The sequence below is a fragment of the Miniopterus schreibersii genome, assembly GCF_964146895.1.
Source record: "Miniopterus schreibersii genome assembly, chromosome: 5".
Classification (NCBI taxonomy): domain Eukaryota; kingdom Metazoa; phylum Chordata; class Mammalia; order Chiroptera; family Miniopteridae; genus Miniopterus; species Miniopterus schreibersii.
The window spans coordinates 33,062,434-33,079,480 of NC_138106.1; the positions used below are offsets into that span (position 1 = coordinate 33,062,434).

General features: G+C 41.5%; 1 protein-coding gene across 1 annotated transcript in view; it reads left to right on the forward strand.

The window, feature by feature from the left end:
• Nucleotides 1–17,047, forward strand: part of USP13 (ubiquitin specific peptidase 13) — an 87,175-nt gene that overhangs the window by 59,218 nt on the left and 10,910 nt on the right. Inside the window, exons 14-19 of the mRNA XM_081139388.1 lie at nt 6,202–6,290; nt 8,843–8,965; nt 10,300–10,326; nt 11,455–11,598; nt 13,359–13,525; nt 15,010–15,163. Of these exons, the coding sequence (XP_080995514.1) occupies nt 6,202–6,290; nt 8,843–8,965; nt 10,300–10,326; nt 11,455–11,598; nt 13,359–13,525; nt 15,010–15,163 (704 nt within the window). The remainder of the gene's footprint in view (nt 1–6,201; nt 6,291–8,842; nt 8,966–10,299; nt 10,327–11,454; nt 11,599–13,358; nt 13,526–15,009; nt 15,164–17,047) is intronic.

Consider the following 17,047-nt stretch of genomic DNA (forward strand, 5'->3'; position numbering starts at 1 on the left):
GGTAAGGAGGGGGCCTTGAGAGGCAGGAACTGAGTTGGGGGTGGTCGGGTGTCGTAGGAGTCTGCGCATGCTTGCTCCTGTGTGGAGAGCTAGGATGGTGGGTCACCCGACCTTAGTTGTCATACACCTCACTTGTATTGGACCTGTCCAGTGAAACAGGCTTATACTCTATATTATGAGCAAGGGATGAAATGCTTTTTTTTTAAAGCAAGGTTTGTGGTGTATCTTCTATTACGAATTTGCCTTTTTTTTTTTTTTTTTTTGCCAAGAGGGTGTAGCCAAGAAGCTTCTCCCCCAGAGCAATAATGATATTAATGAAGAAATTCCAAAAACACTTATGACTGTCTTCAATATTTAAACTCCACTGTGATAGATTTTAATTCCATAATTAAAGATTTGGCTTAGAACTTGGTTGACTGTGCTCCTACCTGGAGGCCAGGGGTCTCGGGGCCTCTCAAAGTGGACACAGAGGCTCCTGAGCATGCTCAGATGAGCTGCTCGGGACTTAGGCAGGAGGCGTTCTGGACCCACATTGTCAGCCCTGTTGTCAGGTGCATAAAATATTTTTCCCTTCAGGTGGCACCTTAGTTAATTTTAGCCACTCAAATCTTTAATGACACGCTTTATATAATTAGAAAAAGAGTATTTATAGTGGCATAAAATTAGGGGAGGCCTGAAAGTCTGACTCTGGGAATTTCCCTACTTTTAGATTTTCTTTGGCCATTTTTTAAAAATCCTCATCTGAGGATATGTTTATTGATTTTAGAGAGAGGGGAGGAGAGAGAGAGAAAGAGAGAAATATTGATGTGAGAGAGAAACATCACTCAATCAGTTGCAGGTTCTGACTGGGTCTGGAACCTGCATCCTAGGTATGTGCCCCAACTGGGAATTGAACCACAACCTTTCGGTGCATGGGACAACCCTCCAACCAACTGAGCCACCTGGCCAGGGCTTCTTTGGCCATTTTTATTCTACACTAAGACTGAGGTCTAGTTGATGGAAAGGGGAGTGCAGGATGGATGAGCTACCGCTGGTTTTTATCTCAACCTTAAGTAATAGCCAAACCTAAATCACTTGTTCTCTGCAACAGTCATCTCTCAGGATTCCTGTTTTAGATGATTGACCTCATATGTCAAAAATAAAAAGAATTTATTTCAAAAGCTAAAAAAAGCCACATTTTCTTAAAATAATTTTAAGAAGGGTTCTTTATATCCAAATGAGGATTAATAGTAGTTCATTCAGTTGTCAGTTATCCATTGCAGGGTAAGTTTCCATTCTGGGACTGCTCAGTTTTGGGGTGTGTGTGTGTGTGCGTGTGTGTGTGAGTGTGCATATATGTATGTGTATCTGTGTGTGTGCGTGTGCATATATATATGTGTATCTGTGTGTGTGCATGCGCATATGTGTATGTGTATCTGTGTGTATGTGAGTGTGCATATATGTATGTGTATCTGTGTGTGTGTGAGTCCTTGCAGATAATTGTTGGTATGTTAAAAGTGCGATATGTGCTCCATTGCAACTTGGAGACATTTTTGGGCAGTTAGGCATCTACACACAATATAAGTGGTAGAAACAATTTCTTTATTATCCCCCAGCCTTGTTATGATGTAGGTGACATACAGCATTGTGTAAGTTTATGGTGTACAACATGCTGATTTGATTTTCTTTTGCCTTAAGTATTGAGAGTAGGCTGAAGGCACCTCAGCAGTCATCCTCTTTGTGGCCATTCTCTCTGTGGGACGCGGGGTGGCCCAGGGGCCTGGCAGCCTGGAACACCCTCAGCATCGGGTGTGCACTGCAGAGCGTTCTTCAGAAAAGTGGGTTCGAGTCTTAGAATAAGTACAAGTTGTGATGTGCCCTCTGGGTCTGCAGGAAGGAGACTCCCGGAGCACTTGGAACAGCCCATCTTTAAAATGGGGATGGCCCGGCCGGCGTGGCTCAGCAGTTGAGCATCAACGTCCAGGTGATCGTGGTTTGATTTCCGGTCAGGGCACATGCTCGGGTTGCGGGCTTGATCCCCTGTGGGGGGCGTGCAGGAGGCAGCCGATCAATGACTCTCTCATCATTGATATTTTTATCTATGTTTTTCTCTCTCCCTTCCTTTCTCTGAAATCAATAGACTTATTTAAAAAAAATAAAGTAAAATGGAGGTGGAAGGCATTAGCTTTCCACAGACACAGAGCCTCTGACCCCTGGGCTAGTGGTCAGGAGATCTGGATTCTTCTGTGTCCACTTCCCAGCTTGTGTTCTGTCCTGGGGCAAAATCACTGCCCAGTGTCCTTCTGCACCTGTAGTGGAGGAACGATGCTTGCTGACTGGATTTTCTCTTCAAATGCTACTAAGACTTAGTTATAGGCAGTGTTAATGTCACTGTCTAGGACCCCTGAGGAGGGTTTTTGCTGCCTCTAATCCTACCTAATGACAGCAGATGTTAAATGTGTTTTTCCTTTTTCTTCATCTTTTACATATAACATGCTCTGATATACATGAAAACAACACTGGATGTATCACAGTTGTTAATAATTGAAAACTGGTCTTTGTGGGAAAGGGAAAAACAATGTTTTAGGATAATACAGCAACTACTGTTTTAAAAAAAATATGTCTTTATTGATTTCAGAGAGAAGAAGGGAGAGGAGGGGAGAGAGAGAGAGAGAGAGAAACATCAATGATGAGAGTCATTGACTGGCTGCCTCCTGCACACCCCCGACTGGGGATCGAGCCCGCGACCGGGGCATGTGCCCTGACCAGGAATCGAACCACGATCTCCTGGCTCCTGAGCCACACTGGTGGGGTGCAACTACCTTTTTTATTGCACATTTATCATTCCAGGTCATGTGTTAAGCTGTTCCCATCAGGGATCACATTTAGTCTTTTTAGTGCTATTATTCTCCTCATTTTACAGATGACGAAATAAAGGAGAAGTAATTGGCCAGTAAGTGGCAGATTTGGGACTCGTTCAGGTCAATTGAGTTCAAAGTTCAAACTCTTCATTCCCGGTTATATAACGCGCCCCGTCTCCCTCGTCATGCCTGTGTATACATACAGCCTTATAATCCTTAAATATCCCCTGTTATACCTTATCATGTTCTAAATATTAGTTTAGGGGAAACCAGTTCAGTGGTTTCCTAAAGGATCCGTTTCTTTTTTCCAGCAGGATAGGGTATCACTCTTTATTATGTTGCATCGGGGCCTCCAACTTTTCTTGTGTTCGACCCAGAGCCTGAAAGGCCAGGAAGAGGCAAAAGATGTCCTGAGGATCTTGTTAGGTCCTGGATCAGTGTGGACCAGACATAAAGACCCTTCCCTTAAATGGTCCCGGACAGACAGTGTTGGGAAGAGTATTAGTGTTTGAAATTTCATCCACCCAGCAAGTACTGTTATTGCTTACCTGGCGTGCTGAACAGGCCCTAGTCCCTGCCCTCACGCTGCTCACAGGTGAAGTGTCCGTAAGGAGAGACTTTTACCTGACCTTTATCATCTATGAGGAGAAAAGCACGGTGTGGGGCTTCAGGACACAGGTTAGGCGGTGTTGAATCCCAAATGGTCTCACCTCCTTAAACCCCTATTTCCTTATCTGTGCACTGGGGATAATCGTAGAACTTTCTTCACAGGGTAGGTGAGGGTTAAGGGGAGGTAAGCCACATGAAGTGCCTGGCCCAGTGCCTGGCCCAGAGTAAATATACACTATAATCATTGTTACAGTTACTTTTATCTTTCTTTTTTTTTTTTTTCCTTAGATTATACAATTTGAGAGTGGTTGAATAATTATAATACTTTTACCATATTTAATGGAAAGGATTGCATTGGTTTTTCTTTAGTTGCTAGATTTTTAATACAATAGACAATCTTAATTTTAGGGAGAGGGACAGTTTTATTTTTTAAATAAGGTTTCCATAGTATTTTTGCTTTAATTGTAATTAATGAACAGTTGATGTATTTTAAGTAATGATAATATTTAAACACTAAGTCAGGCACTATTCTAAGCACTTCAAATGGTCTTAACTCATTTAATTTCCGTCTATATGTTGAGCCATTGCTACATGTGTAATCCAACTCTTGATTTGTAGAGGTTACCAAGATGAACAACAGATGTTTACCCAACAGGGCAGGTATAATGCGAACACCATCTAACTGCTTTCTGTTGCTCTAAAATTGGGAGTTACCCATAGAATATTGAATTATGCTCCCCTCCCCCACCCCGCCCCAGCTTTGAGTTCCCTCCACTGGCCCCCACCCATGGTGACAGTTACCAGCTGATACTTGACCCAGACCCTGACCACAGAGCTACTGCAAGAGTCTTGGGGCTCCTCAGCCCCATTTCGGAAATCATTGATTTACCGATGACTTTTGCTTGATTTCACTGTTATATATTTTCTAGATTTTAAGCTAATGTGGTTAGAGAAAGAGGTCAGAGAAGTTACATTTTTACATTAGTCGAACATATCAGATGGAGTTTGTTGGTTTTTGGTGGAATTGAGGACTTGGCTGTGATTAAGTAAGAATGGTGTTTATTACTGCTTCTCAGAAGATAGGAAAACTTAACTACAGATAAGAAGTAATTTCTGGAGAGTGAGCCAGAGTTGTAATAGATCAGTTCCTTAGGATGGTTAAACTGTTTTTTTGAAGAGCTTCTGTATATTATTATTGCCTATTCCCTTCTGCCATAATTGTGATGAAGAATTTGAGATGCAGAGCAGTTAAGTGGCTTCACTGGGGCAAAATACAGGTCAGTAACAGATGGAGCCCGTGTCCAAGGAGCCGAGCTCTTTCATGACAAAATGATCATGTTACTTCTTAGGGATAAATAATATATTCTTGTGTGCCAAGCAGTTTCACATAATTGTATGAACATTGCACAGCCCTAGCAGGTAGATATTATTAATAAATCCATTTTGTAGATGTGAAAATGGAACCTCAGGGAGGTCAGTGACTTGCCCAGATTTGGAGTGAATTAAGTAGCATATCCAAGACCCACCACAGTTCATATCTTTCAGCTCTTTGGAGAGTGCTCTGTCCCTGTATGGTGATTTCTCTTCTGCACTAGGGGGCAGCAGTGGTTTGCATTTGTTTTCTGAATTCTGGGAGGATGCATTTCAAGTAGAAGGCACTGACTTACATTTGGAAAGTGGAGTTTACAGGGAGGCTGTTCTAGAATTTTTTATTTTAGAAAGTATCTATAGTACCTGTCTACAACTAATTTTATTTTTTGTGTATACCTACCACATTCACATCAACACTGAAATAAAAATGATTGTTATAAACAGGATGATAAATAATTGAGAGAATGACCTGGAATCAGGGCATGAAGTAGGTATACAAATTGAATAATCTGTGCATAAAATTGCCAAAGTCAAGTCCAGGCAATTCAGCCTTTCTTACCCATCATATATATAACCTCTAGGATTTTTGTGACCTTGGATTTAGGTGCAGTAGCATTTTAATGAGGCCGAGGCACGTCCAATAGCTAACCTCATCGAAAGTTCCAGAGATCCCTCCTATGCCAACTCTTTGCTGTAAGATAGTGATTCTCGGTGAGAGCAGAGGTGGGAGTGTGTTAGGATTGCTTGGGGAGCTTTTTCAAACCCCACATACAGACACATAATGCAGAAGGTAAAGGGGTTAAAAAATACAGATTGGCAGTTACAAAATTGTCATGGGGATGTAAAATACAGCATAGGGAATAGAGTCAATAATATTGTAATAACTCTGTATAGTGCCAGGTGGGTACTTGAAATATTGGGAGGACCACTTTGTAAAGTATATGATTGTCTAACCACTATGCTGTACACCTGGAACTAACACAAAATAATATTGAATGTAAAAAAACCCCCACATAATGCATGCATGTCCTCACACACCTACAAATATATATATACTAAATTCCATCAAGGATTTTAGAGAAAACTGATGTTTATGGTTGAAAATCACTTTTCAGAAATATAAAATGCCACAGCGAAGTAAAAGTAATAATTTGGCGATGGGTCCAAAGTCATTCTCAAAGGACCTTCTCCTACGTTTAGAAACAGGCCAGGATGAATGAGCAGGAGTGTGTGAGTGTGTGTCCGCTTATGTCTGTTTGCTGTTCCTCTACTTAGTCCAGTTACTGGAACTGCATGTATGCCTCAGACAGAGGGATGCTTCATGAACTGTGCTCAATTCTTACTGCCTGTTTCATTGATATAATCCCCTTGTGTTTCCCAGAACATCTCGCTTTGCCTCATTCCCTGAATACTTGGTAGTGCAGATAAAGAAGTTCACTTTTGGTCTTGACTGGGTTCCCAAAAAATTTGGTAGGTATCTTTTGCATGCTTTTGCTTAAAACATCGAATTAGCCATTTAAAAAACATGGCATGTGAAAGAGCCATGAGTGGTTGGCTGCCAGAAATTTCCATTTCATTCTTTTTCTGTTATTTCCATCATTCTCTTTTGAATCACAGTATATGATAAGCACTGATGATAAAATTACCACATGCTAAACCACCCCTCTAATAATGGGGTCTGGAGTGAGTGGATTCTAGGAGTGAGAACAGGACCCCACTTTATCAAATAAACCACTTCCCAAACTTTAAGGTGCATGCAGATTACCTGGGAACCTTGGTAAAATGCAGATGCTGACTTAGCTGGTCTGAGTGGGGCTTGGGATTTTTTTCTTTCTTTTTTTTTTTAAATCATTGAATAGTTTATTTTTTACTTTTATTTATTTATTATTTTTTACTGAATTTATTGTGATGACATTGGTTAATAAAATTATGTGATAGATTCTAGAATATATCATCTGTATAATGTATTGTGTGTTTACCACCCCAAGTCAAGTCTTCTTCCATCACCATTTTTTTCCTTCTTAAAGAAGACCCTTTCACATGGGATTCTTTATTTCTTACAAGCTCCCAGGTGATGCTGCTGCTGCTGGTCCAAAGGCCACACTTGGAGGTGCAAGTCCAGTAACTGAAGATATATTCTTGTCTTAGCATCTCTCCTGTGCTTCTGAAACACGCTGATGACATTCTCTTAAATCGTACACATCTTACTAATAATAAAATGAGTACAGTCAGTTGCATTAAACAGGGATGTGATTTGAGCGTAATTGGACTTTCTTTTGGCTAATTTTAAAGGCCCTTGACCATTGTTAGAGGTTAATTTTCCAGGCAGTGCATAAGAACATTTTTTCCTACCATCATGATCTAATACCAAGCGTGTTATTAGGCTATTTTTAGTGGTGTAGAAGGATGTCCAGTTTTACCCTCTGTGGTTTTTCAAACAAGTACAGACTGTTTTCCAGTCTTTTAAGGTTTTTATGTTTTTGAGCACTTAAAAAAACAACTATTCAGGCTTTATTTTGGTTAATTAAGCACTCATCTGCCCATCTGAAGGGGATGAATAAAAGGAATGGAAAATCGGCTGGAGTGATTTCCCAGAACCCTCCGGTCCTAACAGTTTACACAGCACTTGTGTGACATCCCAACCTGTGACTGATTCTCTGGCAGGTTTTTACTCTTCCTGGTGGAATGATATTGTGGGCAGGGCAGGGGGCAGGTTGCCCATCACTTAGCCTTTCCTCTGTGGGCCTGAGAAGTACCTGGGAAAAAATGGACTTCTTCTAAAGGCTTCAAACTACTTTGGAAACAGTTTTCTTATTTTTCTTTGTCCTTGGGATTCCTATAAAGGAACAAAAATTCAGATGAGATTTCATAGATTTGCTGAATTTAAAGGCCTCCCAAAGCTTTCTTTGATGAACCTGACTTTTTCTGTTGAGGAACATTTGTATTGGTTTTGTAGGTCAGACATTATGTTTGTTTCTTACTGTCCTCTGAGATTAAACATTTTTTAACTAAGCTTTTTCTTTGGATGGTTGTTTTAAAGTAGGATTGATATACCTGGCATCATAACTGGTTTTGGGAATACTATTTTCAAGTTCTGTTTGCTAGCCTATGACACATATCCTACACCAACATTTGAACCCATTTGTTATTATATTTAAATATATGTGATACTAAATGTCAACAGGATATTAGACTGATAAGTTTTGTATGTGAGTAGGTCAACACAAGAACAACTGAGCTGAGAAGTTAAAAAAATGTACTCCAAGACTTGAGATTCAGCTAATTTCTTTAAAATGTCATTCTTTATTTATTACCTCAGGTAAATCACATTACTCATCTTGATCTGAGAAGAGGCACAAATTAGGAGTTACAAACTCAAAACTCAAATGCCTAATGAGGAAAGGGTGATAATGTAAATTAAAGAAATGGGCTGTGTATAAGAGACCTGTAGCTATCTTGGTCTTTCTTGCGTCTTTCTTAATCCACTTTGGATAAAGATATGGATTAGAAAAGCATTTTTCTACTTTGAGAATCAGAATCGCACAAATTTGATGCTCAGGTCATGGGGGCAATAGGGAGCGGTGAGGTCTGCAGACTGTCACAGAGGGCAACCATATGAGAATGTGCTACAGAATGTGCTTGTTTTGTTTTTCAAAACAAGCTAGAAATCTGGATTTCTAAATTAAAATCTTCTGATTTAAAAATTGGAATTTGTTGCTAACATTTTAAAAACATCACACGGAAAGCGTCTGGGCTACAAATGGCCTGTGGGGTGCCAGTTTCCGACCTCTGGCTCATCCCATTTGTTCTTGTTCAGTGTGAAATCCTGCCGCCCTCTGTAGTTTCTCCTGGTTCTCCATTAAAATCGAATCAGTCTTGATGAGTGTACTGGTTCAGTGATTACTCCGCGGAACTGAAACGCCTCCCTTAGCTCTGCCTAGACACACGCACATAGTTAGCAGTACTGATTTTAGGATGTGATTGTGGAGAAACCAGTAAATGTAATCTTTCTCATTTTGCAGATGTTTCTATTGATATGCCAGACCTACTTGATATCAACCATCTCCGAGCCAGGGGCTTACAGCCAGGAGAGGAGGAACTTCCGGACATCAGCCCCCCCATTGTCATTCCTGATGACTCAAAAGGTATCATCTTCCAGGAGGATGTTCTCTCCCTCTGCCCCCACCCTCCTCTGCTGGGATGGTCACATTTCTCCCACCACTCTTGTCCCTTGGCCGCCTTCCTCTGTTGTAACCCACCATAGACACACAGAAGTGAGGCCTGGCTGCAACCGTAAACTTAAGATAGACATGGGAAGAGGCACAGAGCTGTCACAAGCACTTGAAAGGGACCTGTGGAAATCACTGGCAACAGAGGGAAGCCAGTCTCCAGAAAGTTTTTAGGTTAGGTTGCCTCTGGCTTTGCCTTCTTCCTCTCTCCACTTCCCCCAAAAGGACCTGTAAGGGAGAAGGGGGGGCTCCTAGTCTAGGGGAACCGTGTCGTTCCCTGGAGTACCTTTGGACAACCGAAAGGGGAAATTCAACAGTGTGTGTTGGGTTTAAACATCTTGCCCACATCTCATCTCCCCAGCTCTGTCACTGCTTCATAGGAAGGGAGTGGTTTGAGTTTCTCTCACTCTGTCAAAGCTCAATTATTCATTGTTCATAGTGCTTAACTTTTGCAGGGGAAAGGACATGGAAAAAATAGTTGTCACACCTTTGTGGTTCCAAGGGCAGTGCCGAAAAACCTTGGTTCCATTATTAGCTCGTTTATTCTGACGAAATCAGTTTCATTCTGGCTTTGCTTGCTCACCTGTGTGCTGTTCGCCTTCCGAAAGAGTTAATTAAGTGAAATAACTCAGTGATGGAGCTCTCAGCATCAGTTGAGCAGCGAATGTTATTGGCGACCTAGTTTGAGTGCACAGGAGGGTCAGGTGAATCCAAGAGGAGCGAGATAGGATTCCAGAGAGCTGCCTTCGTTCCATAGGCCTCTGATGCTAAGTCCGATGTTCACGTGCAGAGTATGGGACCTGTACGTGGGACATTCTGGGTTATGGGTACAGGCGATTCCTTAAAGGAATTCAAGAAAGAAGAGATCAGTATGAATATCACAGAAGGACAAGATGGCTGATTAGCACGGCTCCTGCTTTCTCTGAGGTTCATAATAGAATCGTTGGCTTGTAATCATACAGAGTTCTTACAAATACACGGAGAGAATTGATTTACTTCATTACAGTAATAATCAGAGCATCATGTTTCATCTGCTCTAAATGCCTGAGACCTCCTATTTTCCCTCCTTACTGTCATGACTTTGTGTTGGGCAGGATGGGGTGGACTGTACAGTGGATTGGGGGGTTGATACCCATGTGCTGTCCTGAGGGGTGACGGAGCTAGGGAGTGCCCTGCATTGGCTCTTTTTATTTCTCTAAAATACTTGTCAGGGTTTGGTCTCATTGTATCCCCTCTCCCTTAATTTCCAGATCGCCTGATGAACCAACTGATAGACCGTATGTATCTTCTGAAAATTTCCCGTGTCCTATAGTTGTTATTAGTCTGACACATTTATCTGTGGGGGTTACTAAAAGGGGATTGTTCTGTACGTGTGTATATGCAGCTTTTCCTTAGAGGAAATGATTCTTTGTCTGTGAGTTGGGGTAGCCAGTGTAAACCACTGACATGGTGGTGAAGTGGCTCTGTAGCTCAGGAGAGTGACCGTTAGCATGAGAGCCAGTCGGCCCTGGGTTGGAAGGTGGCTCTGCCAGTTAGGACCTAGAATAATTTACTTAACTTCTCTGAGCCTCAGTTTCCTCGTGAATGAATGGGGCTAATGATGCCATTTCTTTCCTCCGGCCACATGAGGGTCATTCTTTCTGCAGTGGTAGCACAGTGGCCAGTCATTTTTTTAATGCTCCTGATGCTGGACACATAATGAAGGCACATGTCTGACCGGATGATATGGTAGTGTTAATTAATACTCTCAAGGCTATTAGTTTAATTGGATTGTGTGTTAATGTTGTAGCTTTTTATTTCCTTTAATCCTGTGGGAGTTGATACTCTTGGTTTCCTAAAAAAAAATTTAAAAATATATAGATTTTCATTAGGAGAAAGAGGGAGTATTTAACACTAATACTCTGAATATTTTTGTCTACAAAGCCTTTCTGCAGATGAACTATTGTTAACATCTGGGCTCTCCATTTCCCAGAGTTGATTACTTCCTCTGATTGCTGATACACCTACAGGCCTGCTATACCTTCCTGTGAAATTTAAGGAACAGGCCTTTTGACCTATAGATAATGCTTTTCTCTTCCAATCTCAGTCATAGGAGAGGCTGCTGTAGAGGCTTTGAGCATGACATGGTTCTGGGAATACACTCAATCAGAGAATTGTTTTTCAGTGTTTGGACTGTCCCGGTGATTATCATGGTTCCTATTGAGGGCAAAGATTTAGGTCAACTCAACTCAAATAGCTTAATATTTGGGTGGCTTAAAACAAAACAGAACAAAGTTAAACCACCATTTGTACACCTAACAAAATAGCACTTTCTTTGGGTAGCAGGTGGATAAAAGGGTGAAGAGAAGCTAAGACAGGGAGGGAGTTTACCTTCTGACCTCAGAATGTCCTATTGTGCTCTGTAGCCTCGGACATTGATGAGTCGTCGGTGATGCAGCTGGCCGAGATGGGCTTCCCTCTGGAAGCGTGTCGGAAGGCTGTGTACTTCACTGGAAATATGGGAGCCGAGGTGGCCTTCAACTGGATCATTATTCACATGGAAGAGCCAGGTAGGTAGTCGGAAAATGGAATGGTCTTGCAGTCTGATGCAGTCTTCAGTGATGCTGAGCCATGGTCCTTCCATGTCTTCTGGATCTGTCCCCAAAATGACTTTTTAGCTCACAGTCTGCTGCAGTGTGTGTGTGTGAATGGGGGAGGGGGGTACGTTTGCCTGTGGAGCAAAATCACAGGGTTTGCCTTTCCTCTTTTTTAAAAATAATAGCTTGGTTGAGAGATAATTCAGCCTTTAAAGTGGCAAAAAGACCACTGGAAAGATGTGGGATATACTTCCAGCTAGGAGGAATGAGGACTTGAAATAGAAAAATGTGCATGAAGACATGGGGTCTGTTTAGTTAGCTTTTACTCTTCTCTGTTAAGATAATTTACAGTGTACATTTCAATGGTTTTTAGTAAACTTACAGAGTTGTACAACTCTCACCACTATCTAAGTTTTGAGTATTTTTCTCGCCTGAAAAGAAGCCTTGTACACATGAGGAGTCACTTTCCATCTCCCAGCTCTTCCTAGCCCCTGGCAACTGCTAGTCTACTTTCTGGCTCTATGGATTTGCCCAATTTGGACATTTCATACAGATGGAACCCTGCAAAACAAGATCTTTCGAGTCTGGTTTCCCTCCCTTAGCATAATGCTTTCAAGGTTCATCTATATATCAGTGCTTCATTCCTGCTTATGACTGAATAATATTTTACTGTATGAACACACTGCGTTTTATTTATCCTTTTATCAGTTGATGGCCACTTGGGTTGTTTCTACTTTTTGGCTATTGTGAATAACGTGACTATAAATATTTTGTGTACAGTTTTCATTTCTCTCAAGTGGAGTTGCAGTGTCCTATGGTGACTCTCTATTTAACTTTTTGAGGAACTACAAAATTGTTTTCAACAGTGGCTGCACCATTTTACATCCCACCAGCAGTTTCTGAGGGCTTCAGTTTCTCCGTATCCTCACCAACCTTGGTATTATTGCTTTTATTATAGCTGTTCCAGTGGATGGGAAGTGGTATCTCATGTGGTCTTGATTTGCATTTCCCTAATGACTAATGATGTAGAACATCTTTTCTTATTATTGGTCATTCATATATCTTTGGAGAAATGTCTCTTCAAATCCTTTTTAATGAGGTTATTTGTCTTTTATTGTTGAGTTCTGATAGTTCTCTTTGTGTGCTGAATAGAAATGCCTTAGATATGGGATTTGGAAATATTTTCTTCCATTCTTTGGGTTGTCTTCTCACTTTCTTGATGTCATCTTTGAAAGCACAAAAGTTTTTAATTTTGATGAAGTATAATTTATTATTTTTTTCTTTTGTCACTTGTGCTTTTGGTGTTGTATCTAAGAAACCGTTACCCAGCCCAAGCTCACAAAGATTTACTCATATGCTTTCTTCTAAAAGTTTTGTAGTTTTAGCTCTTACTAGGTCAGTGATCCATTTTGAGTTACTTTCTGTTTATAGTGTGAGCTAGAGGCCCACCTTTACTCTTTTGCATGTGGATATGAAATTGAGCACCATTTGTTGAGAAGACTGTCCTCTCTCCATTGAATGGTCTTGGTAGGCTTGTTGAAAATCATTTGACCATGGATATATGGGCTTATTTCTAGACTCTTAATTCTATTCAATCGATCTATATGTTTATCTTTATACTAGTATTGATTGTCTTGATTATTGTAACTTTGTAGGTATTTTTCCTTCTTGACTTTGAAGTGGTGTTTAAGACCAAAAAAAGAAAAAGGTCTGAGTGTGATTATTTTCCCCAGATTTTGCCGAACCATTGATGTTGCCTGGTTATGGAGGAGCAGCTTCTGCTGGAGCCTCTGTTTTTGGTGCTACTGGGTTGGATAACCAGCCTCCGGAGGAGACTGTATCTATCATTACCTCCATGGGATTCCATCGGAATCAGGCCATTCAGGCGCTACGAGCAACGGTAAGTGTAAGAGACTGTGTGTTGGATTATTGGGGTGGTTTGTATGTTGTCAGTAGGAATTAAGACTTTCCAATGTTCTTTGATCGTTTGGGGTCATGTTTGTCTCACTCTGTACCCCACCATGGCTCATGGAGATTTATTTGCATACAGTATATATAAAATTCAAATAAATGAATGAGGGAATCATAAGAGTTTAAAACTAGGGAGATAAGAGAAAAATAGGGAGCTAATACAGCTGGGGCAAGATCACCAAACTGAAAGAAATTCCATATCATCTTAATGTTATTAACAGAGGACCAGAGACTTGACTTGGAGTGTCCTGTGGCCTTAGAGCAAAGAGGGATGCACAAGATTCTGTGTTCAGTAAGGCAGTTCTTTAGGAGAAATTATCCTTTGCTGATACCAAGACCTTGGTACCAAAAGTCCTCAGTGAAGACTGAACGGCCCCTTGGAATTCTCTGCTTCTGTGTCTCTCTGCAAAAAGAGAAGGTTCTTTCGGTGTTTATGAATTTTCCGATATTGTCAGGAGAGCAGGCACCGTGAAGCTAGAGGATAGATAGAAGCCTTCCTTTTGTAGTGCAGATCTCTGTTTAATATTGAGGGAAAGTACTTTTGTGTGTGTGTGTGTGTGTTTTAACCCATCTTTCCTTGCCACACTATATTCCATTTTTGAGTGGCTGTCTGCTACCGATGCCTTCTTGCCTATCCTGACTGGTTCCCCGCTGGGGTGCATTGCTGAGGTCCCATGGTTCTCGACTGAAATATCTCAGTTAGCGTTTGTTTCACTAGGTGTACCTGCATATGTCTTATTTATTTTACTTGCTTGGCTCTTTCATTGGAGATTCTATGTCTAAATAAACGTTTTACCTCCCCAGTAATATCAAACAGGGAGAAGGATATGTTTTTCTGGTCAATTGGTTTGAACTGTATGGAGGCTTGTTTAAAACAATTTAACTTAACTAACCAGTGTTATCATCATTAATCAAGGCATTAATTTAGTCTCTACTGCAGTTCAACCATTGTGCCAGCGTTTGGGGAGAGAAGACATTAATATAGTACTTACATTGGCACCCTTTTACCTGGCATGGTTATCTGCAGAAAATACAGTTGGTAGAGAATGTAGTGTGTGCAATTATTATGGCCTTAGAAGGGCTGTGCCCAGACAAATGCCATACTTTTTGGCATTCTGCACCCTGTCATTATCAGCATCAGCCTACAGAAATGCTGAGCAAAGACCAGCATGGCTTTGGAATGCTGATCTGCTGCTCACTGCTTTCCAGTGAATCTAGTTTCAGATCTCAGTTGGGAGGCTTGCAGAATGCCAGGTGCATTTTATATGCAGAGTCAGAGCTTCTTACTCAGAAAACACTTAGGACTAATGGATTCAGGCTCCTGCCCTAGCTGCTTGACATCCCGGTTCAAATGGTCAGGATATAATGACGCCTGGAGACCACATACATTGTAAAAATGTTTTATCTTATTAGAACAGTAACCTGGAGAGAGCACTGGATTGGATCTTTAGCCACCCTGAGTTTGAGGAGGACAGTGACTTTGTGATCGAGATGGAAAATAACGCCAATGCAAATGTGATTTCCGAAGCCAAGCCTGAAGGACCTAGAGTCAAGGATGGATCTGGAAGTAAGTTCTTGCCGAGGGATTGTCTGACCAATTGTGACTATACTCTTAGCTCGTGCCCTTCCCTCCCACCACTCACATTAAAACCTTTGCCATCATTCAAAAGTGAGCACAGATCTCATGTTCTCCTAAATGGTGCATTCTGCCACTTTGCATTGCCACAGTGATCTGATAAAGTCTTGGACGAACTCAGAGTCATGCCACCTAGTAGTGTGTATGCTTACGTTTAGCGCCAGCTTTGTCTTTGTCTGTCCTGTGAGATAACATTTTTTCATGGGCTATGGGAGTCTTGTGTCTAAAAGAGAACATTTATTTCACGTGGTATTTTTGAACAGTCGAAAAGCAGCCTTACACCTGTCATTGCCCATAGCAGTGGCTGATAATTTTCTGCAGGTCTGTCAGGGTGGCAGAAAGAGGTGCCATAAGCCAGTGTTCTACCTTTTAAGAGCAAACACTTATGAATGTCACTGTGTGCCAGGCACTCTACTAAATACATCACATATATACAGTCATTTAATCCTCAACACACTCGTTTTACAAGTGAGGAAACAGAGGTACAGAAAGATGAGGTATCTTCTCCAAGGTTATACAACTCTCAAGAGGTGGAGCCAAGATTCAAACCCAGAATCCGTGTTCTTTATCACTGATACCCTGCTTCTTGGACTGTTTGCTACAGAATAATCCTGGCATTTATCATCTCTTCCAGTCACATGTCAGCCTGCCTTCTCTCAGTGTCATTTCTTTTGCCTCCCTCCCTATCCCCCCCATGTCCCCCACAGTTCAGATGCTTGGTCCTGTAGCCACAGCGTCAGCCCACTTAGCTATCATTGACCCCGGTCTTGCTACTTCCAGGCTTTGCTCAGGCTAATCATTAATTGTGAAGTGCCCTTCTCTCCTATCACTGCACACTAAAACCCTTACCGTGATGCAGAACTTGGCCACAGATTCCATTTCTCTGGAGGGCTTTCCCAGGCCCTTGTCAGTCAGTCCATCCTTACCTCATATGCTCATAATAATTATACCAATGTTAATAACACTTCCATTCGTGCCGCCTTCACAATAATCCTACAAGATAGCTTTTATAGACGAAGAAACTGAGGTAAAGAAGGTTAATTGCCAAGGTCACATAGCTAGTGATGGGTAGAACCAGAACTCCACCCCAGGCAGCCTGCCTCCAGAGCCTGTGCCTGGAGCCACTATAATGCAGTATTTGTTCCTCTGTTATTAGAGGTATCAAACTCATCTTGAAATGAAATTATCTGTGTCCATATCTGTGTCTCCTATTTGACTGGAAGCTGTGGAGGACAGAAGGCATTTCTCTTTTATAAAGCTCATAGTGTCTAGCACATAGAAAGTAGCAAGTAAAAAATAATTGTATTTAATTAAATTTACACTAGTAGTGTTCGTTCCTATCATAGGTAGCTGCAGCTCTACTTATTAATGGTCTTACCAGACCTAACATGTTTGTGTTGATCTAGCTCTAGAGAGGGGGGTGGGAGGGAACCTTTCTTCTTTTATATAAAATGGGAATTTCTTCACTAAAACTTTTTTTATCCTGTCTAGGTAAGAAAAGGGTGAGATAGAGTTTTCCTAACTTCTATATTCATGTAAAGGATCTTGTATTACTTCTAGAAATCAGTGGTTTGCCTAAAATATTAAAACCTGTAATGGACAAGTTACTCAATAATTCATGAGCAGGATTTATGAGGTGTTACATGTCTGCGGGCTCGCTGCTTCCTTGGCTTTCTGTAACGGGCGTCCGTGAGGCTTCTCACAGAAGGCCCAAACCACGAGACGGGCCACCGGGAAGCTGCCAGGGTATTTGGCTGCAGAGGGAGGGAGAGTCTGATCAGTAGGGTGCTCCGTCTTCTGATGGAGCCCGGAGGG